At 44.9% G+C, this 23,558-nt stretch overlaps 1 protein-coding gene across 7 annotated transcripts in view; it reads left to right on the top strand.

Annotated features, from left to right (window-relative positions):
• EPB41L4B (erythrocyte membrane protein band 4.1 like 4B) overlaps positions 1-23,558 on the top strand; it is a 148,476-nt gene that overhangs the window by 57,278 nt on the left and 67,640 nt on the right. For 5 of the 7 annotated variants that reach the window (XM_030823749.1, XM_003260336.4, XM_030823649.1 and 2 more), the window contains 10 exons: positions 126-178; positions 4,946-5,066; positions 6,754-6,841; positions 7,010-7,098; positions 7,394-7,463; positions 7,557-7,726; positions 9,676-9,785; positions 11,713-11,743; positions 15,471-15,504; positions 19,553-19,617. In XM_030823749.1, coding sequence (XP_030679609.1) covers positions 126-178; positions 4,946-5,066; positions 6,754-6,841; positions 7,010-7,098; positions 7,394-7,463; positions 7,557-7,726; positions 9,676-9,785; positions 11,713-11,743; positions 15,471-15,504; positions 19,553-19,617 — 831 coding nt within the window. Of the gene's footprint in view, positions 1-125; positions 179-4,945; positions 5,067-6,753; positions 6,842-7,009; positions 7,099-7,393; positions 7,464-7,556; positions 7,727-9,675; positions 9,786-11,712; positions 11,744-15,470; positions 15,505-19,552; positions 19,618-21,390; positions 23,506-23,558 lie in introns of those variants that run through there. The other 2 variants (XM_030823924.1, XM_030823960.1) reach the window with 2 other exon arrangements.

The raw sequence follows: 23,558 nt of genomic DNA on the forward strand, positions 1-23,558 counted from the left end.
AATATAACTAAGAATACAAGTCATTATCTAAATATCACTACCTTTTGAAAAATGATTTTAATGACATTTTGTATGGTTGTACTTAAGTTCCTATTTCGAATTAATTTCATTTTATTTTTTTCAAGATTGAAATGCCCTTATGAAACAGCTGTGGAGTTAGCTGCTCTCTGTCTACAAGGTACATTAATCTTTAGTAGTAATTAGCATTTTAATGTTATTGCTTTTTATTTCAACAAATGAGTGTCCACAGTATACCAGGCCCAGTGCTTAGCTTTGGGGATATAAATGAGTATGACACGGTCTCTGTCCCCAAGTGGCTTGCAGTCCAGTGAGGAAGGCAAGGAGTAGCAAGGACTGCAGTGCAGTTCCTTCAGGAACGGAGACGTGCAGGAGGTTTGGACAAGGAAGGCCCATTTTGGGGATGAGAAGACCATGAGTCAAGGAACCAAGGCACAAAAGTGCAGAGAGGTTAGCAGCAGTTGAGTGACGCTGCAGAGTGAAGTTCAAGAATTTGGACAGGTGGATGACCTCGGGCCCCATTTAAAGAGAAAGAATTTCATGCAGTCAGCAGTGACCCTTTGAAAGCTCTTAAGAGGGAGCAGGCCTGGCCGGATATGCACTTTAGAAAGGCCACGTTGGCTGTATGGGGAGAAGGGATCAGAGCAGGACCAAGACTGGGACTGGGAGTCCAGTGAGAAGGTGCTGCTGTAACAGAAGGGAAAGGAAATTAACTAGGGCAGGGGTTTGCGCGCACACACACACACACACACACACACACACACACACACACCAGGAAATAGCATTGGCAGTACAAGGAGAAGGACTTAGTGACTAGACTTAGGTGTTGAGGGAGGAGTTTTGAGATGATTCTTAGGCTGTTTCTGGGGATGGATAGAAGTTAGAAGAGGTGGGCTCCAGTGGAGGAAATGGTCTGTGTTGGGCCCCTTGGCTAAGAGGTTCTAGAAGCTCCAGCAGGTTCTTGAGTACCTGAATCTGGCTCACTCAGAGAGGTCAGGCTGGAAGCATTAATGTCAGGCCTGGCGGGGTGCAAAGGGTATTTGTGCATGTGAGTGGGAACTGGATGGTAAGAGGTCTGCCTGCATGATTGTCAGTGTTGGCCGTTTATCTGTGTGATGCCCTGGTGGTTTGTAGTTTCGGATGCAGAAGAAACACTTGCTAAAGTCTCTAGCACTAATTAAGAGAATACTAATGTGTAACTGCACATCCAGGATCTCATTAGTACATCAGATAGACATATGTTGTGCACTTGTTTGCCAGCGTGTTCATCAGCTTCTACTGGATTATGAATTATGATATATTCATTCATAATTAGTAATTATTTAGGAATACCATAATGAGAATTGACTTCTCGCTTTTGTATTTGGCCAGTTTTTAAAAGTGGAACTGAGAGGTTTTTTCAAATTATAAAATTAGTACACACTTACTACAGAATATCAGGACAACAACCCACCAATCAGACAAGCAGAAGGAAGGAAGGAACCCACTGTCCTACCACCCACAGGCAACCAGAATTTCTATCTATGAGTTTTGAGTGGACTTTTGAAAATGTGATTTTGATCAGTCATCCGCAAATTTTTGTATGATTTTTTTTACTTGGTATTTTTAGTATGTGTATTTTGTCATGTTTACACTCATAGAGATAGTTTTTAATGACCGTAGGATGCTCCCATTACCTGAAAATTCTATTCTTCAGTCACCTTTTAATTCCTGTTGTCTTGAACTCCTGGCCTCAAGCGATCCTCCCACCTCAGCCTCCCACAGCACTGGGATTATAGGCATGAGCCACCGCACCCAGACTCTTAATTCTTATTATCTAATGGGGACTTGGCATATAGTAGATGCTTGGTAAGTGCAGAGTAAGTTGAATTATTGAAATTGGAGAGACCCCCTCACCCCACCCCCGCCAAGAACTTTAAAGGTACAGCCTTTAAACTGGTGGTAGAGTTGATGGTAATGTTGTCTATAGCCATCCGTGCCAAATACAGTGCTCAGTGCTGCTTCCTACGTATTTTTCTGATATGACAGTCTTTATGGCAAGTGCTCTAATGACAGGCATGGCTTGGAGAACATGACAGTGGCCTCTGCACTCCAGCCACTCACCCACTTAGCAGGTGGCTTTCCTCTACCCTAGAGTTCCTGAGCTGCCAGAGATCATACCATCAGCCTTGATAGCCCAGCAGTAGATGTCATGGTGTCATTAATGAGACAAAAGCGTGTATGTCAGACGCAAGGCCGTTAATCCTCTGGCAAGGTTTCCTCCTAAAGCCATTGGCACAATATTGTAAGCTCGTACGTTGTCCTGAAAGATGAGAGGATGAGGTGCACATATTACCATCCCACCCCATTGTAATGAAGCCCTCACCACACTTAACAGAGTAGTGTAGAACCAAAACCTTGCCCCAGAGCCGAGACAGACACAAATAAGGTCAATTCTCTGTGACCTTTCTTGGAGAAATTATCCATTTGAGCTGAAATCATAATGTCAGTGTGATTTTAAGATACAGTTGTGTTGGCTGGGTGCGGTGGCTTATGCCTGTAATCCCAGCACTTTGAGAGGCCAAGGCGGGTGGATTACCTGAGGTCCGGAGTTCAAGACCAGCCTGGCCAACATGGCAAAATTCCATCTCTATCAAAAATACAAAAATTAGCCAGGCATGGTGGTGGACACCTGTAATCCCAACTACTCGGGAGGCTGAAGCAGGAGAATTGCTTGAACCCAGGAGGCGGAGGTTGCAGTGAGCCGAGATCGCACCACTGCACTCCAGCCTGGGTGACAGAGCGAGACTCCGTCTCAAAAAAAAAAAAAAAAAAAAAAAAAGATACGATTGTTATGTCAGATAGAAATAAAAAGACTTGGCTGGGCATGGTGGCTCATGCCTGTAATCTCAGCACTTTGGGAGGCTGAGGTGGGCAGATGGCTTGGACCCAGGAGTTTGAGAGCAGCTTGGGCAACATGGCAAAACCCTGTCTCTACAAAAAATACAAAAATTATCCAGGTATGGTGGCGCACCTCTATAATCCCAGCTACAGTCTGAGCTGGGAGGATCACCTGAGCCAGGGGAGGTTGAGGTTCGAGGTTGCAGAAAGCCGTGATCACGCCACTACACTCCAGCCTGGGCAACTAAGACCCTTTCTCAAAAGAAAAGAAAAGTAAAAGACTGAAGACTTAGACACAGAGGGAGGCTCTTGTTACATTGTCCCTCCGTGCCCCCTCTCCCCAACCCCATTCCGTAAGTAAATGCTACAGCCTGCTTTCCACTTTAACCACAGCTGAGCTAGCTCGTCTGGGTCTCTAAGGATCACTAGAGCATCTCTGTAGGTTTGAATAAAATGAAGGGTTGTGTTTCCTCCTGTGCTTGAGCCTTGAAGACATATCTTGCTGTGGTTGTCCTCGGTGCCTCCTGAGTTGTGATACAGTGTCCCTGCAGGGTGGCTGTGCTCTTTTGGGAACTAAATTTGTGGTAGATTTAAAAATTAAACCAGGTAAAAGGAAAAGAAGGGAGAACTAATAGGCCTCTCATCTGTTGCACGCCTGTGCTCCTGTTTCATTCTTGTAACAATTCCCATTTTACAAATCAGGCACCGGAGACCCAGAGATGTTAAGTGACTTGCCTGCAGTCACATAGATAGATTATGATAGGGTTGGGATCCAAGCCCTTTTGTGTCTGAGCTGTTTCCACCACCCTCCACGGCCTCCTAGAGCTGAGGCCTGGCTGCAGAGATTGCAAATTGAGTGCAGTGTTAGTTGATGAGATCTGATGTGTGCAGCAGAGGTTCTTAAAGTGTTTTCCAGGGTAGCCACATTAGCATCACATGGAGACTTGTTAGAAAAGCCAGTTCTCAGGCCGGGTTCCAGACCTAGGGATTCAAAAACTCTGGGGGCGGGGCCCAGTGATGTGCGTTTTAACCAGCTCGCCAGGTGATTCTGATGCACACCCAAATTCGAAAGCCACTATTATAGATCAGTGATTTTTCCAACAAATGTGCAGGCCTGTGACCTGGGCATCTTGTTAAAAGGCAGGTTTTGCTTGAATAGGTCTGGGGTGGGGCTTCAGGTTCTGCGTTTTGGGCAAGCTCCCAGGGGATGGCAGTACTGTTGGTGTGTGGTCCACACTTGGTGTAGCCTAGTGTTAGAGGGAACTCTAGAGGATTCCTTTTCATTCTGGGGTCTGCTTCTTGAGCTGCAGGGGGTGGGGGAGAGTGGATTTTCTCATCATCCCTGGAGGGGGGGCCACCTGTATCCTCAGGCCCTCCGTCCTATGGGGGACTTGGCAAGGGCAGCACAAATTGCAGCACAAATTGGGCTTCTTGCTCGGATCTCTCGTGTGGCTGCTCCGCCCTCCTTTCTGCACAGCTGTCTCCCTCCCAGGTTCTGCCTGACTTTCCGCAGTTGCTCCTGCAGCCCTCGCACCCCTCCTCCCTGCCTCCCTCCCGCTCTCCCTCTCCCTCCCCTTCCTACTTTCCCCCTGGATGCTGCATGTGCCGAATTCTTAATCCATCCTCTCCAGCACTGCAGACCCTGAAGTGCTGCTCTGACCTACTCTTAAGGAGAGGCTTGTTAAATGGATGTTTCTGGGCACATCCTCATTCCCTGCAATTGCCTTTTATTGCAAATTCAGGGTTCTACCACTTCATGGGAAAAATGTAACTGGGGCTTCCCTGGGTGGGAACAACAGTGGAGAGAAAGACAGTAATAACTAGGATGATGCTGTATCACCCGACAGGGAGGACATTAGAATGCTTCTAGGATTTTGAGTGTACATATGACTACCCAAGTGAGAGTTAAGTCTTCCCGAAAGGAGAGAGTTATACATTAGGGGAGGCCTGTGCTTTATAATCATGCAAAATGCTTTTGGACCTGGTTGCAGCAATAACTGAAATCATTCAATGTCTCCTATTTTCCTCTCTTTTATGAAACTTACAGCGGAGCTTGGGGAGTGCGAGCTTCCAGAACACACACCAGAGCTTGTGTCTGAGTTTCGGTTCATTCCAAATCAGACAGAAGCAATGGAATTTGATATCTTCCAGAGATGGAAAGAGTGCAGGTACCTTGATGCAACCATCTAGCATTCTGATATATCTGTTTTGTCATAAATAAGTGTTGATCACACTCCTTTATCTACCAGTAGAATTGCTCTGTTGATGGCCATAAAACTGCAGCTCCAACTCTTCTCTCCTTGTGTCAGTCCTGTTTTTCCAAAGGCCCACATCTTGTCCTTTTTATTTTTGAGAGAGTCTCGCTCTCTTGCCCCGGCCAGAGTGCAGTGGCACTATCTTGGCTCACTGAATCCTCAACCTCCCCGTGCTCAAGCAATCCTCCTGCCTCAGCCTCCCGAGCAGCTGGGATTATAGGCATATGCCACCATGCCTGGCTCATTTTTCTATTTTTTGCAGAGATGAGGTTTCACCATGTTGCCTAGGCTGGTCTCAAACTCCTGAGCTCAAGTGATTGTCCCACCTCAGCCTCCCAAAGTGTTGGGATTACAGGCAGGAGCCACCACGCCTGACTGTCTGTCTCTTAAGAGATGTGCAGCAAGAACCAAACCACACTCCTTTTGTCTCTCTGCAAACAGAGCCTGGTTCTGATTTGTTTATTGCAGCCAGGGGAGCCACCACTGTCTTAGTGACACCCCAGGGCATCCCAGACACTCTCACATACCTGCATCTCTGGGATCTCAGGGCCTGAACCTTATGAAACAAGCACTAAATTTAGAAATACACCCTGTTATATAGGAACATACGCATTTGAGACTGTGTGTTGTACAGTGTTACATTTCAGGAAATGTGATCATCATACCTAAATCCAGCGGTGTCATTTATCCCCTTTGTTTTTTCCCTCCATTCCCCCTGCAGGCACCACTTTCATGCCTGGACTACCAACACCACCCCTCACTCACGGGTTTCCTCCCTCCCATCCCATCTTCCCCAAACACTGCCTCCTCCAGGTCACCCTTGGGCCCTGGAGCTTAGCATGACTTTCTCTTATCCCTCAGTCATTCTGAAAAGCTCCTGTGACTATTTTAATGGAAGATGGCATTAGTCCATTCTCATTGTGTAACACTGAAGCAACATAAATGTCTGCGGGTATGGCACAACACCCCACCCACACACTTACACATCCACTGTCCTCCCTGCAGGAAGCTATCATTGGCAGTCTGTAGTCTTTTCCTTTTGCATTTACATATACAACTTGTTTTGTTGTTTCCTTAAGTGATCATATTGTAAGCACTGTTCTATGGTCTTTTGTTGTTGTTGTTGTTGTTGAGATGGAGTTTCACTCTTGTTGCCCAGGCTGGAGTGCAATGGCACGATCTTGGATCTTGGCTCACTGCAACCTCCGCCTCCTAGGTTTAAGTGATTCTCCTACCTCAGCCTCCCAAGTAGCTGGGATTACAGGCATGTGCCACCACGCCTGGCTAATTCTGTATTTTTAGCAGAGACGGGGTTTCACCATGTTAGTCAGGCTGGTCTCGAACTCCTGACCTCAAGTGATCCACCCACCTTGGCCTCCCAAAGTGCTGGGATTACAGGCGTGAGCCACTGCGCCCAGCCTGTTCTGTGGTCTCGCTAGTCAATTAACAGTAAGTTCTTGGGAATCTTTTTGTATTACTATAATTTGGTGTCCCTCATTACTTTAATTGCTGCATAAGGTTCCATAGGAAGGCCATGCCCTTCAGAATCCTGTGGGCTTACGAGTCGCAGTTTACATGTATTTCCATTGGTTTTTCTAAGGGGAAAGAGCCCTGCCCAAGCGGAACTCTCCTATCTGAATAAAGCGAAGTGGCTGGAAATGTATGGGGTAGACATGCACGTTGTCAGGGTAAGAACTGTGTGCGTTTAAGTAATTTGGTTTTGCTGTTACTGAAAAATGTATGAACATTATGCAAACAAAGTAACTTGTTGTGAGGAAACTGTTTTTGCATTTTGCATTCTGCTGTGTGACGACCTGTTAGAACCCTCTACCGATTGTCACTTCGTTTGTTTGTAGGGAAGAGATGGCTGTGAATATTCTCTTGGACTGACCCCGACAGGCATATTAATCTTTGAAGGAGCTAACAAAATAGGCTTATTCTTTTGGTAATTTAGTTTTGTCTAATATTAAAAATGTCTTTTCCTATTTTGTGGTGGAATTCTATGTGATGGATGATTATTGAGGGGTGTCTGCAACACCCAGATTCATCCTCAGAGCACACACTGTGCTGCTGTTGTGGGTCTGTGGCAGTTGTGCTGAAACTTCTGGATAATCACACTTGAATGAATGACTTTTTTTTTTTAGTCATTCTAAGCTTTCAAACTAGAAAGGAAACTGCTATTTGATGTGTAGATAGTTTTACTGCAGATTGTGCTTTTAAAATGCTTTCTCTCTGACTAGGCCTAAAATTACCAAAATGGATTTTAAAAAGAGCAAATTGACACTTGTGGTGGTCGAGGATGATGATCAGGTAGGCCTTGCTCCCGTTTCTTCCCCCTTGCTGTGAAAATCCTGCATTGGGGTTGCAAACGCCCACTCGAGGCCCTTGTGCTTCCTCTTTAAGGGACGTGAGCAAGAGCACACGTTTGTGTTCCGGTTAGACAGTGCCAGGACCTGCAAACACCTTTGGAAGTGCGCAGTCGAGCACCACGCGTTCTTCCGACTGCGGACGCCAGGAAACAGCAAATCCAATAGATCTGACTTTATCAGGCTGGGTTCTCGCTTCAGATTCAGGTAGGGAGCCATGTCTGCAACACGGATCACGTCTTCTGAAGGAGGGCAACTGTGATTTCTTTCTTGTATGCGAATAGACTAGTGGATTTGAGTCCAGAAACTTAGGCTGTGTGTCCCGTCCCCACTTTTCTTAAGGTGAGTCACTGAAGCTCTTTTGACCCCCACATCCTCATTGATAAAATGGAACTAATAACAAAATTGTTAATAATTGACATTTAGTCAGAGCTGTGCTGTTCAATACAGTAGCCACTAGCCACATGTGGCAATTTAAGTTAATGAATATGAAATAAATTTTACAATGTAATTCTACAGTATCGCTAGCCATATTTCAAGCGGCCAAGAAGCCACATGTGGCTAGTGGCTACCATATTAGACAATATAGACAAGGATCATTTTGGAAAGTTCTGTTGGCCAGCACTGTGCCAGAACTGTTCACATACCCTTAATAAGGTAGGTTGATTATCCCCATTTTACAGATAAGGAAACCAGGGCCAGAGGCATTACGCTTAAAGTCACACACAGCCATTAAGTGGTAGAGCTGAGATTCAACCCCGTGAACTCTGGCTGTTAAATTTCTAACTGCTACTTTATTGCCTTTTGCATGCCAATATCCAGAAATTTGGATTGATTAAGAATGAGAGCAGATATCAACATGTAACCCAGGGTAGGATGAGTAGATATTTGAACCTGAAAAGAGCCTGAAAACATCGAGAGCTTATTCTGATATATTTTTGCTTATCATCCTGAGACCATTTTTCTCAAAGTGTATGAAAACTTTCTTGGTGTCTGTTAAAAATGAGGACAACAACCTCATCTGAGACCTTTGCAGTCAGAATCTGTGGCTATGCATGTGTGTGTATGTATAAGGCCTGGCAGTATGCATTTAAAATGTGCTCCCAGGGTTTTTGAGGCCCATTTACATTTGAGAATCTCAGTTACGATATCTAAAACTTCACATGGTTTCATAACCTCTACCCACACATGGCACGTCCCTGAACTCTATTTAAATGCCAAAAGATTTGCTCATTTCAAATGTTTCTACTGTGCGAGGAAATGGCTATGAACTTCTGTTTAAAGAATTATTTTGTTTTAAATGCTCCAAGGGGTCAGGGGCGGGGTGGGGGGAAGACCAAGCTCTTTTTGAGAAACAATCAAATCCCAGGGTCCTGTGGAGGATGCAGAGGTTACTAGAGACACTCCACAGAATGCTGGTGTCTACTCGGGCTGGAGTGAGGCGGGAAGGACAGTCAGGGCAGTTGCCAAGGCAGGCTTTTCTCTCCTGGGAGGAAACTGCCCCAGGCTTAGTCTCAGACCGTGTTCCTTTCTGCTCGTCTAGAAGTGTAAGAAGGAAAGGAGTTTGGAAAGAGGTTGCCCCTTAGAGGTACACAGAGCGGGTGACAAATGGTGACGAAGAGCAACTGGAATGAAGCAGTTGAGGGGTAGCTCAGACGAAACCAGCAACCTCCTGGAATCTGCAGCCGGGCGTCACATTGGTTGAAACCCAAAAAGCCTTAGTGAAATCAGTAATGTTTGCCTTGGCATAGCAAAGAAAGCCAAGGCCTAGTTAAGTGGGTATTGATAACATTCTTTTAAAAGATGGGTTAAATGTCTATGCAGTGTGTTCCGTGAAAGGTTATTTTATGTGAAAATCAATGTTCTCTTAATGAGATGTATCAAACCTGCTTGGTTTGTGCAGCCAAGTGGCTGGTACCTGAATTGCAGGTTTTGTCCTTTGGTGGAAATATCTGCCCCTGGACTGTAGCCTGGACTTGGCAAAGGAGATTTTATTTCCAAATGGAAGGCTAAACTTTGTGTTTCTTTACCCAAGTGAGTTCAGGCTAAGTTGGAACGTACATTGGAGCTCTTGGAAATAAAAGTGCACTTTCAAAAACATGTGATGTACTGAGATTCTGATATTGATAACACACAAGAAAATATTTACTTCCCAGTGGGCGGACAGAATATCAAGCTACACATGGCTCCAGGTTACGAAGAACCAGCACCTTTGAGAGGAAGCCTAGTAAACGTTATCCATCCCGGAGACATTCAACGTTCAAAGGTTGTGTGTTTTTCATTCTGTCTTAGAATTTTACATTATGCTTGAGTCATTTAAGCCCTCAAGGAGCTTGGTCAAGCAGCTTCTGAAGAAAGTTCCCGCAGTTCTCCAGTCTGGAGCTTTTGGAAAAATAATCCCAGTGGTGTTCTTTTAATGGGACTGGCCACTTCCGCCATCCCTCTGTCATTAGTGTTTCCCTTGGATGTGTTCATTTATTTCTTCCCTTTCTCCATATTTCTTTCCATGTGCCTCGTTGCTTCTTTTAGACCTGGGCTCAAGCCCCGGGACCTCAGGAATATCACAGGGAAACACCTTTCTTGCCTATAGAAGATACTGTATCTCCATCATCTTGCAATTTTAAGTGTGGACATCAGGCCCATGCTAACTGGAATTCTGACACATACAAGTACATGAAGAACTTTTAGATACTCGGCTCAAGTCCCACAGTCAGTCCAGACTTTCCTCACCCTTGAATTTAGCCAGACCCTAGAATGCCTGCGCCCTTCCCCTTTCCAAACCCCTTCAACCTTGTCTATCAGTTACAGCTGGGGCCTCATACCTGTATGAGGCCTGGAACACAGTACAACTCAGTCAGTGAATGAGCAAGCCGGGCTCATTTCTGTTGGATCCCAGCCTCCAGTCCCATCTCGTAGCTCTTCTTTCGCTACACTAGGTTGCTCCCCCACTTAGGACACCCAGTTAGCACTCAGTGTGTGCTCTTTTATGGCAGAGCCTCTGCACTCCCAGCCTCCTGGCCCCTTCTGTATATGATTTCCTTGTGGTCACTCCATGCATTTTTCTTGGCTCAGGACTTAGTGGGCTTCCATGGGGCTTGGTACCTCTACTTGTTCCCTTCTGGAATATGTAACTTTGTGTTCCCCACCATTCTTTCCTTTATGAACCAATGGCACAACAGCATGACTACCTGGAATTCTTAATCACTCTCAGCTGCTTTAGTGGAGGGAAAATGCCCACAGCACAGGAAATAGTCCTGCCCTTCGAGAGAGGCCAGGGGATGAGAATGTGTCCAGAGAAGGGCGATGGGTTGATGAAGGGTGGCCACAGCGCCCAGGAGTGAGGGGCCAGAACGCTGTCTGTTCTGTTCCGTGAGGAGGATTATGCTGGTGTGTGTAGTCCACTGGGTCAGAGTTGTCCAGAAATAGCCCAGTGTAAGGAACAATTTTCCAAAGATCAAAAGAGCTGTCTCAAGATAGCAGTGCGCTCCCAGCCCCTACAGGTGTATACAGCGCAAAGGGAGGGACCCCCTGGTGTGGCTGTCACAGAGGGGAGTGGACATCCTGTGGCTTGACCCCACCGGATGGCTTTAGAGATCTTCTGGGCCTCAGGGTCTGTGATTCTCTTCCTGCCCCCTCTTTTCTCTCCCTTATTTCACTGACTTTTTTCCAGCCAGAGTTCTAGCATCTTCTTTGTGAAGCTTTTAATGATTTTCCCTGCCACATATATCCTTTTAAAAACAAAATGGAGTGTAAGCGGCTAAGCTGTACCTCATCCCCGGGGCTCTGTCCATGCAGACCCTCAGGGTTGCCCCGAGGCCCCTCAGTCCAGACCCATGCTTGTATTTCATCCCTGATCACCGTGTGCTGTTTTTCCTTTTACCCACTTCTCTGTATCTGCCTTTCTCTGTCTAGACAGGGAACTTCTTGAGAACAGAGACTGTGTCTCTTTGTCCCTGCCTCCCAGAGTGCCCAGCCCTGGGAACCTGCTGAGTGGATGGTTACTGAGTGAATCAGAGGGAGGGATGGTTTACTCTCCCTGAGGAAAGGAGAAGTAGCCACCGTGCAGTTCTGCCTGGGTTGGGGTTGGAACAGCTCTGTGATGGTAGAAGTCTCACATGGCCATTATCTGTCATTGCATGGTGAAAGTGATAAAGTTCTCTAAGATGTCATAACTTTCGGTTTTTCCTTTACAGCAAGCAACCCAGTGATAGCAGCCCAGCTCTGGTGAGTGTCCTTGAGCTCTAGAGCACAGCTCTCCTCTCTAAGGATTGTATTTATTTGCAATGTTGACTTTTTCTTTACTACAGTGAAATCAGAAAGTGTGTCATCTCGTAATTTTTTTTTCCCTTTTTCTGCTGCCGGGCCATTCCATGCTCGTGGCTTTCAATAAGTACACAATATAATGTTCCAAGATGGTTTGGTTTTTTTGGAAAACACAGCTGCTTGCTTTGAGTAGCTGTGTGCTTTGTTTATGATAACAATGGGTGGGAAAGGTAGAGGCCTGTGCGCAGCATACTGTGCTCATGGCGTGGCAGGCAGTGCTGGGAGAGGAAGGCCTTGCTCGTGAGCAAAAGCTGAACGAGAGCGGATGCTAGATTTGCTCAGTGACGTGCAGGTTTGACATCATAGAAGACATTAAACACCTTTACTGAATTCCTGCAGGAAAATGAACTTATCACAAGAGTGAAAATTGCCAGCACAGGATTCAGCAAACATTGTCTGTAAAGGGCCACGTAGTCCATATTTGAGACTTTGCAGGCTCTGCTGTGCCTTTCACAGCTACTCAGCTCTGCTGTTGTAGCTAGAGAGCTGCTGTGGAAAATATGTAAATGAATGAACGTGACTGCATTCCAATAAAACTTTACTTATAAATATCGGTGGACCAGATTTGGCCCAAGGGGTATAGTTTTTGCGGGCCTCTTCCCTGGCACAGGTGTCCAGGGTCTTGCCTGTACAGTAGAGTGATCTGGTGAGCATAATTATCTCAACATCCTCCGCAGCCACACCCCAGGCTCATTGAATCAGTCTCTCAGGGTGGGACCCACATAGCTTGTTTTTAAAGCTGCCTGGGCGAGTCTGCCCGGTATGTACCTCTCTTGCTCTCTGAAACAACTGCCTGTCTTACGTGAGTTTTGGCTTGTTAAGTAGACAAGCTGTCATGTGAGAGAACCACAGACTTGCATTGTTTGGACCTTTGGTCTGAACTGCAGCCGCTGGTAGGTAGGCCAGGTTCGTTAGGCTATCAGTCATCCCAGGCGCAGGCCTCATGGCGGCTGAGAGGGTGGTCTTTGAGATGGGCACAGCTTGACTGTGCCAGGCACTGTCAGTCAGGACAGTTGACAGAACATGGCATGGGGTGGAGCGGGTTGCAGATACCCCGGTGAGCGAGGACAGCCCTGGCTGAGGCATCAGGAGCCCTCCCTCCAGGTACCAGCTGTGTTCTAACCCAGCTCTGGAGACTTAGGCCTTCCTACTTCTGGGCCTCCGTTTTCTTTTTTGCAAATCAGGAGGTTGGGCTAGATGAGCGTTTTTCCAAACTGTTTTACCCTCTGATTTTCACCCTCTAGAAGAAACCTGATGTCAAAGTCCAAAATACAGAACAGACAAATGCGGAGGTCCTCCAGATGAAGCCGAGTGGGGAAGGAGAGGCCAGTTCCTGCCTGCTGTTCTGCCACTCCTCCCACCCCATAGCTCCAGGGCACCTTCAAGGAACCCAGGGTTCTAGAGAACACAGCTGGTCCCTCATATTACACAGCTGGAAACTCAGCCTCGCATCTCTGATTCCAAATCCTACTTTCAGTGTCATTCTGCCTTTTGTCTCTGGGTTTTGTTCTCAGCATCTGATGAAGGGGCTCAGGGGTTCTGTTGAACTGCTCTGTGTCGCCCCCTGCCCCGGAGGGTGGGAGGAGGTTGCAGTATTCTGGATGGGTTAGTTGTAGGTCGCTAGATTCACCCCATTTCCAGGATCTTTCTGGCAGATAGTATGCCAAATGGTATCTGTACCTTTCTTAGCCTGTTGGGGTATCTTGCTTTTAATTCTCTGGGGCTTGTAAGTTACAGCCCCAATGTCTTTGCTTTGCTCTCTAAGGTAGTGATTGTTTTGCTTGTTTCTCCCTAATAAAATTACATTTTCCTCCCAGCATCTAGTGGAGATTATATATTGGGAACCAAAACAAACTAAAAAAAAAAAAAAAAAAAAAAAATTCTGCCCAAAAAAAAAAAAAGCTCTGGTAAATATACCCTTTAGGAACAAATGAGCTAATAACTGCTGTTCGCAGCTGTTCAATTGCTTTTCACAGCCTGTGGGATCCCGGGGTGAGTAGGATTGCTATGGGAGCCGTGGATGAAATTGTGCTCTGGGCTCCAGAGGTACTACTAGAAAAATAGCACCTTGCAGAACGCTTAACTTACCTGATGAAGTCCAGCCAGAGGTGATCTGGCCCAGAGCCTAGCTCTGTGTACTGGTCCTCCCTGAAAACCGGAACACAGAGCCATTTAGACCCCAAGCAAGACTTACAACAATGATCTGTTTGCCTCTCAGTGTTGGAGAAGCCAGCAATAACACTTGATTTGAAGCACACCTCCTGGCAATAATGATTGCCTGCTCTGTATATATATATATATATATATATATATATATATATATATATATTTTTTTTTTTTTTTTTTTTTTGAGATGGAGTCTCGCTCTGTCGCCCAGGCTAGAGTGCAGTGGCGCGGTCTCGGCTCACTGCCAGCTCTGCCTCCTGGGTTCACGCCGTTCTCCTGCCTCAGCCTCCCGAGTAGCTGGGACTACAGGTGCCCGCCACCACGCCCGCTAATTTTTTGCATTTTTAGTAGAGACGAGGTTTCACCGTGTTAGCCAGGATGGTCTCGATCTCCTGACCTCGTGATCCACCCGCCTCAGCCTCCCAAAGTGCTGGGATTACAGGTGTGAGCCACCACGCCTGGCCTATATATATATATTTTTAACATTTAAGAGCCCATCATCCAAGCACAGTGGCTCATGCCTATAGTCCCAGCACTTTGGGAGGTTGAGGCTGGAGAATTGCTTGAGCCCAGGAGTTCAGGACCAGCCTGGGCAACATGTGAGATCTCACCTCTTAAAACAAACAAAAAGATTCCATCGAAATAGCGTCATGCATGAGAAGCCCTGAGCCTTTTCTCAGTCCCTCTAAGAGCAAAGTTGGTTTAGCAGAAAGAAGACAGGCTTTAGGATTCTGCAGATGTTGATTCTAGGCCTGGCTCCCACTGACCAGCCAGGCGACCCTGAGTAGGTTTCCCAACTCTCTATTAGGCAACTGTTCCTTTATCTGTAACATGAGGTGGTCACATTTGTTGACCTCGTAGCCTTGTCGTGTGGATTAAGTAATAACAGATGTGAAGTTCCCAGTACAGAGTCTTGTCTGGAGAGAACATTCCAAAGTGGTGGTCAGATTATTGGCAGTGTTTTTAATAGCAAGGGGACCCACATGTGGCTCCCACCACAGTACTCAGTGGAAGATGCTCAGGAGGGACTGGTGCCTCCCCCTGCCGTGGGAAGAGGCTCTGAGCATCACTGGAGCTTCTAGTGCCAGTGCTGTGGGGTCTCCCAGCAATGCCAAGGCAGGCCTGAAATGGGAGTAAAATTACTTGGTTTCCCCAACTGAAACAGGACCTCCTTTTTGCCACCTAAATATGACATTGAGGCTGCATTCTGGAATATTTCCTACTGTTTCTGTTTGTGAGCTCTGAAAGGACAAGTGAGAGTTGCTATCTGTGGTTTTCCTTGTCATATGTTCATTTAAACAGCCAATAACCATAAAAAAAAGTCATTATGTGGAAGCTCCTATTAGAGTATGTAGCACATAGAAATAGTGCTAGTTCATGATTGCTAAATAAATCAGTAATAATGCCACTCTACAACCTAAGTTATTTTTCTTTTTTTTTTTTTTTTTTTTTTTTTTTTTAGCTCTAAAACAAATCCAGAAGTCCATAATTACCAGGTAAGATACTGCTTTTAAAGTTTTTCTTTAAAAAAGGAAAATTTAAAAATAAAAATAAAGGTTTTTGTAAAGTTTCTAAATTTTCCGTAATGAGCAGTCATCATATTTGTAATCAGATTTTGCGGAAATAGTAATAATATTTGTTTTTTTGAGAAAATGGTAAGAGGAAGAGCCCTTTCCTTCTGACCCCTGCCGCCTCTTGGCCATCTGAACTGCCTTGTCAACTGGCAAGCATCAGGGACATATGTTTAAGTTTCTGGGTGGCCAGACACAGCCCCTTAGTGGCATTCAAGTGAGGCAGCTTTTTGTCAAAGTGTGTTTTAGGCCTAGAGAACATGAGTCCCTTGAGATGGGCTTCCAGGAAAGGATGTTTTGGTCAAATGTTTGGGAAATATCGCATCTTTCATTCCCCTTCTTGGATTTTACAGTGTCCATTGAGGTATGAAATTACAGAGAAATCCTGCAAGAAAGACATTTTTTTTTAAATTTATTGTTTCCCCGAATTATTTGCAAATTGCTCCCCTCTCACGCCCCTGATTAAAAAAACAACAACAACAAAAACAAAAACTAGTCTTGAGCTGGCACTGTGGTGTACATCTGTAGTGCCAGCTATTTGGGGAGGCTAAGGCGAGAGGGTCGTTTGAGCCCAGGAATTCAAGGCTGCAGTGAGCTATTATCATGAATACCACTGCACTTCAGCCCGGACGACACAGTGAGAACTCATCTATTTAAAAAGACAAACACTAGCCTTAGCCCCTTCATATCTTTTTAAAAAAACACTACCCTCAGCCCCTACCATTATTTGGTGATGGTGAACTCATTGACACGAATAGATACATGGTTTCTAGAACCTGCTTTGTAAAGCACTGTGCTAGGTCCATCGCCTGCAAGAAGGAGCATAGGTACGTTTCCATGGCTGGCGTCTTGCTCTTTCTCAGGACAGCCAACCAGGGCCTGTGCCACCTGCCAGCTCACCCATGACTGGTAGCATGAAAGGTGTGGTTTACAGCTCAGCCTGGATCAAGCACATTCTTCCTAAGCCGCCGTGGGTGGCTCTCTCTCTGGCCATTCATAGGCTTGTACCACCTGGTTCCAACTTCTCTATTTATTTCTCACCACTCCCATCACGCTCCATATGTTCAGCTCACAGGGAATTGCATAATTGTTGCCCCATAATTTCTTCCCACCATTCTTTGCCCATGTTCGTCTGCCTGGAATTCCTTTGCTTCCTATCAGTATATTAAAGTATCTCTCAAAGACCAACTCAGAGTCGGCCACAGTGGCTCATGCATGTAATCCCAGCACGTTGGGAAGCCAAGGCAAGAGGATCACTTGAGCCTAAGAATTCAAGACCAGTCTGGGCAACACAGTGAGATCCCATCTCTATTTTTAAATACTCCTGGGTTCAAGTAATTCTCTTGCCTCAGCCTCCCAAGTAGCTGGGGTTATAGGTGTATGCCACCACGCCTGGCTAATTTTTACATTTTTAGTAGAGACAAAGTTTCACCATGTTGGCCAGGCTGGTCTCGAACTCCTGACCTCAAGTTATCTGCTCGCCTCGGCCTCCCAAATTGCTGGGTTTACAGGTGTGAGCCACCGTGCCCGGCCCAGGGTTCTTGAATCTTCTTATTCACTGATTGTTTTTTGTTAAGGGGTTTTCAGGTGTGAGTAACTGAAAAGTTGTAGGGACAGGTAATTGATAGGTGATCAGTGCTTGAAGGAGAGAAAAACATTTTAGAAAAGTGAAGCAGTTCAGCACTGCCTGTGCCCTCTCCTCATAGCCCTGGGGTGTGTTCTCACTGTGCGTTTTCTGCTTAGAGTGAACATCGAGGCGATTGTTGAAATCAGATCTACTGAAACTCATCTAGGCATTGTTATCGCAACATCATTGGCAACCACGGGTCCTTTGGACCTTGCCAGTCTTAGAGGTCTTGTGTCCTATCAAGGGTTGGGAATAAATTGACCGGGAAGAGAACGTCCTGAGAAGTGGCCTGATTGGCATGTGAATACCGTGAAGGGTATTTGAGAGGATGGTGTTGCAGCATTTATCTTATTTCAAGCACTGCAAGGTCAGCCAGCTGCAAAGGATGGATCTCTGTGTTCTCAATGAGGACGCTGTTGGCATTTGGGGAGGGAGAGTTCTTCATTGTTTGGGACTGTCCCTGGAATTGCAGGATGATTAGCTTCCCTTTTCTCTGTTACTGTGACAAGCAAACATGCACACATTCATTTCCCATTGCCCTCCGAGGGATATGAGCATACCAGTTGAGAACCAGCTGGGTTAACACTAAAATACTCCTTGACAGTTGAGAATGTGAATAAATTGCCAGAGGAGACCAAGGAAGTTTCCAAAATCTTTTTCCAGGTCTGTGGCTAAGGTTCCTACCTCTCTCTGATGAATCTGATTTGGTTGTGTTTAAAGCCAGAGAAAAACATAGAGGGTCCAGTTCTAGGTCAGCCTTTCTCTATTGTTGAACAGCCAATGAATGGAACCTCATTCTGGGCCTGTCTATTTGATCAAAACACCTGGAACAGTTAGACTCTGGGCAAATCATCTAAACTCTGTGGGTTTCTGTACCCCCAAAGGAGAAATATGCAGAGATAGTACCAGGGAGATGCTAAAGCCCTGGTCAGCTCCCAGATCCTGCTCCTGAGGTATTTTCTCCAGATTCCTTTTCCTGCAGCATGTCCTTCCGGGGGCTGCAGAGTCTGTTTGCTGACAGGCGTCTTTGAAGGAGAAAGAAAAGGCTGCTTGAATACAGAACAGGCAGGGAGGGCATCTCAGGTCCATGAAAATGGAACGAACAGAACTGCTGAGATTCTCTGTGCCAGAGAGCAGCCCACTGCTTATTAACCAAAGCAGCCTGAGAAGGAGGGGAAGAAATAATTAAAAGAGGAACGGTGGCAAGACTGTAGTGACTTAAATGTCAGGAGGGCCTAATTTTCACCTTAGGAGGTTGAGCCTTGAGAAGCCCCTGACTTCTGCTGATGTCTAGGACCACTGCCCTCTGCAGGCCAGAAGTGGAAAGGCAGGCTGCTACCTAGCCGGCTAGGGCTGCACCTCGGTCCATTTGTGAATCACTGGTCAGGGTCTGTGTTCTCTTTTTAAAATGGACTACTTCCTTCAAAATTAGTGGGGTGTGGTGGCACGTGCCTGTAATCCCAGCTACCCAGGAGACTGAGGCAGGAGAATCGCTTGAACCCAGGAGGTAGAGGTTGCCAAGATACTGCCATGGCACTACAGCCTGGGCGACAGAGCGAGACTCTGTCAAAAAAAAAAAAAAAAAAAAAGACAACCTTCAACCTCCTTCCTTCTCTTCTTTCTCTTTCTTCTTTCCCTTCCCTTCTTTTTCTTTCTTTTCTCCTTCCCTACCTGCCTTCCTTCCCTCCCTGCCCTCATCCCTTCTTCTCGAACTCTCTCCCTTCCTCCCTCCCATTTTATCAGGATGATAAGCGCTCTGGATGGTTTTGTTTGTTTTGGTATTTTGTTTTGGATTGCATTTTAGAAGATTATTTTTATTGCATAAACCAGAGAGAAAGAAAAAAACCTTCACCCACGGCCCTGCTGCTTCACTTAGCATCCCTGTCCAGTCCTTGTCTGTGTGCAGATGTAACTGTTCCACATGGTCATTGTCATTTTCAGCAATGACAAAAATTGTTTCTGAAGAGAGAAATTGCCTCCCACTCTCCCCATCTCTCTGACACCTTCCGCCTCTTCCCTTGGGAAGATGAATACAGCTTGTTGCTGGTATTCCGGACGACCCCCTTCAAGGCCAGTGTTGTCACCTTCTAAGGGCAGCTTCCCAGCCCCTTCACAGGGAGCCTCCTCTGGAGAGGGCAAGAACTGGTGCTGGGTTCCAGCCCCCAGGCTTTGTCAGAGGGGGAAACGTGATCATCCTGGGAAACATCCACCCCCTAGCCAGGGTCTATAGCCTTTCCATTCTTATTCCCCCAGCCCCTTGGGTGGATGCCAGTAACAGAGAAAGTGAATGAGGACCATTGAAATTAAAAGGTCATCAAATAATCAAGTTCGGTGTTTTATTTCTAGCCTCAGTATCATCCTAATATCCATCCCAGCCAGCCCCGGTGGCATCCTCACTCTCCAAATGTCAGGTAAGTGCTGGTGCTTCCAGATCTGCACCTTTGAAAGCTCTCCTCTCTCTAGAAAAGTTCAGATTCTGCTTAGTTAGGAGTAGAAAGTCTGCATCAGAAATAACCCTTAAGGGATGCATTGTCATGGCTGAGATGAATAAATTTTCAAAGCAAAGGTAGCCAGTGAGGCGTGTGGATGTATCAAAGTTATGCTTTGTGAAATAAAAAATGAATTGATTTTTAAAAATCATTCTGATCTCATATATTCTTGGTTTTTAGTTTTGTGTTCAAGATGTTACTGAAAATTTCTAAGTAACATTTTTCTGTCCTGAGAATTTGTTTACTTCAAATGTGATGAAAGCTTGGGGATTTTGTTGTCATGGGTTTTGTTTTGTTTTGTTTTGTTTTGTTTTTTGAGGATTTTTTTTTGCGGGGGCAGGCCAGGGGAATGGGTTTGCTTTTTGTGGCAATAGATATTTTTTCCCTAAACTGAGGGGTCAATAAACTTTTTCTGTAAAGGATCTGACAGTCAATATCTTCTGCTTTGTGGTCGCTGTCACAACTCCTTAACTCTGCCATTGTGCTTTGAAAACAGCCCTAGACAATCCATAAATGAGAGGCTATGGCTGTGCTTCAATGAAACTGATATAGAAAAACAGTGGGATTGGGCCGAGGGCTGCCATTTACCAACCTTGGCCCCAACCTACCATAATCCTTTCTAAGCCAACTGGCATCTGCTGGACTGTGTTTATAGTTAGGCTTGACAGGTTTTTTTTTTTTAAAAAAGCTAGCTTTGTGAAAGCAAATGTTCCTTTTAAGATTTGAATTTTAGATCAGTCTTAATTGGTGTTTATGTGTGAAGCTATTTCAGAAACATAGTTGGCAAGTTCAGTTTGCATAAAGGTGAGGTTGCTAGCCTTTCTCTGAGAAAGTATGGAGAATAAAATGATGGAAATAAACCTACTTAGAGCAAGGCCAGGAAAAAGTTTGTTGGGGAATTTTGTAACCCCAAAGTGTGATTGTTTATAAACACTTGGTAGTCACTTAACTTTTTAAAGCAGATCAGGTTAGTGGAGTAATAATTCTAAATCTTGCTGTGTTTCAAAGGTGCTTTATTCTTCAGACATAAGAAACAGAAGAGATTTATAGAAACGCTATTTTAATTAACATTGTTTTTACAAAAGTTTGTGCTTATCGTTGCCTGTTTTATCAAATTAGTTTCCTTCTGAGGCATGGCCTAGCAGCAGGCCTTCTGAGGAAAGCCGTAAACAGTGCCCCTCTGGGGTGGGCCTGCTATTGGCAGCTTTAGTGTCATCTGGAAGCTTGTTAATGCAAATTCTCAGCCCCACCCCAGACCTACTGGATCAGAATCTATGGGGTGGGGCCCAACATTTTGTGTATTTTCAAGCTCTACAAAGATACCCCATGAAAACAGAGTTTGTTAGTCCAACACTTCTGACAAATGCTGCCTGAGGCATTCATGGTGCACACTGGCATGCCTCCAAGCAGCCATGTAGTAATGGAACATTTTCCAGCTTCACTTAGCTTTCTCCAGACGGACTTGACCCATGAGACACCCTTTGAGAAATGATGACTTGACCATAGACAGACCCTTGCTCTGCTTGGAAGTTCATAGGTGATCTGCATCTGAACTTTTAAAATTCTCACATAGGAAATCCATTCATTTCCATTCATAGCCGTCCCCATTCACATGGCTCATGGTTCCCCCTGCCCCATTTCCTTTGTGCTTGTGTTGTTTCACTTACATTTCTGCATTTTCTTCCATTCTCCCACTAACCATTCGCTCTGCAAACAAAACAGGCCATCCTTTCAGGATGACAGGTCGCATTGGAAAGCGTCGGCCAGTGGAGATGACAGCCATTTTGATTATGTCCACGACCAGAACCAGAAGAACTTAGGAGGGATGCAAAGTATGATGTATCGAGATAAACTCATGACTGCACTTTGAGAGACTGAAGCATCTCTCTTCCATTCACCTTCATAGTTTCATTGCATTCCATGAAAAGTGTCTTGGCCTCACGTGGATGGATGTGTTTGTACGAGTGTCTTTAAGGAGTAGTCCTGAAAGGTGTTTTCGGTGTCCATGTAAATATTTGAAGATAAAACCACTATAGCGTATCATAATTTACTGTTGACTGCATTCTCATTAAAATGAAGGTAGTTAAAGGCTCAGGAATCATTTTGATGTTCTGATTTTAAAATTGGAGTCAAAGTCTATGTTTATCGTATTACTGTGTGCCTGATGTTCTTTGTTATTTAATTAATGGGAGCAAATAAAACCAGAAGAGCTTGGGAAGATTGCTCAGCATATATTCCTGTCGTAGAAGTTGAGATTGCTAGGGTCCAGTTTCCCTAGTGTGGCCTGGACGAGTCATTTCCCCTTCATTGACCTCATTTTCCCCATTTGAAAAGAGAGGGTTGGACTAAGTGATCTCCAAAGTCCTTTCCAACTCTGAAATTCTGCAATTTGTTAACATTTCATTTTGTTTAGGTTGAGGACATACATTCAAACTAATTTTATCACAAGGAAAACTGCAATACCCACTTCCTTGACAGAGTTACTCCTTTCAGAAGCTAAATAAAGTATATAACTTATTAGATGTTATATAAATACAGGGGGACTTTGAATTTCACATCTTAAAGCAGTTGAGCTACTTTGAATTTAAGCAGTCATACTAATCTTAAATTGCATAGCATTTGTTTTGATAGAATTTGCTGCTCAAGTATGAGAATAATTTTTAATGTCTTAATGATTGGTGCTGCTAACTTGCATGATTTCAGAAGACATAATTGTGAATACACGCTGTCAGAATTGGGGGATTGGTTTTTACCCTAGACTTCACTCTTAAAAAGCAACGTGCAATCAAGATCATTTATGGCTCAAATGAAAGCATATAAGGTTTTCCTGAAGTTGTGCCAAAGCATTCTGTAGAGTAGAATGAGATGGGTGTTGCCCTAGTCTGTTTGTAGAACCAGAAATCAATATGTTGTCTTTTAGGTTAAAGCTTATACCAAAATATTTATTTCCCCCATTTCAAGCCCTGAGTCAAACATTTTTTCTCTTAATAATAGACCTGAAATGTTTTATTAGTATTTCTGTGAGATCAGTTGATTCTTGTGCCATTTTTATATGTGTAATTGTAATTTTGCCCATGTTAGGCCCTCTAAAAAATGTTTGACATCCTTTGAGATATTTTGTTACTAAAATCTGATCGTTTTTGGCTACTGCAAAAATCTATTCAGCAAGAAGGTATCAGCTGCGTACCTTGCACAGTGGAGCTGACCACCTATAAACTCTCCCTGAGGTATTTGTTTACAGGTGTATTCCATTTTAGCAGACGTTCTGATCCTCAATGTATGTGCTGCATACAAATAAATGTGTTCTGAATCTTTTCATCTTATTGATAGCATTTTTACAAATGTGTTTCCAAGGAATAAAGATTATTCTTGCTTTTTTTTTGGACTCCATCTTCATTTTTTTTTTTATTGATTGTTGTTGCTATGCAGAAGTCTCATTTGTGAATGACCTTGGTAACAGAACAGTTGGCTTTTGGAAGCCTGAAGGTGAGCATTCAGTTAGGTGGGTCGAGCAAGATCATCCTAGAATGAGGCTGCTCTTGGCAAGAGTGGATCTTATAGGCACAGCAGCTGATGCCTTTCTTCATCTGGGGCAACTCTGGTGAAGGTTGTCCTGCCTGTCACAGGTGCTGAGTAGAGAGAAGTGGTGGCAGTGGGATTTCCTCAGTAATAGCCCTGTAAAAGTGGGTGTTTTTCCTGGCTACTTGTGCTCTTCCTGGCAGGAAGGCATCCAAACCCTTACCTGTGGGCTCCTGGAAATTGTGTATGCCATCTAATACCCTCTAATAAATACCTCTCCGCTTAAAGTAACTTGAGTAGTTTCAGTTGTCTGCAACCAAGAAGCCTCACCAGTGTGCATACTT

This window comes from Nomascus leucogenys, chromosome 1a, assembly GCF_006542625.1.
Source record: "Nomascus leucogenys isolate Asia chromosome 1a, Asia_NLE_v1, whole genome shotgun sequence".
NCBI classification, from domain to species: domain Eukaryota; kingdom Metazoa; phylum Chordata; class Mammalia; order Primates; family Hylobatidae; genus Nomascus; species Nomascus leucogenys.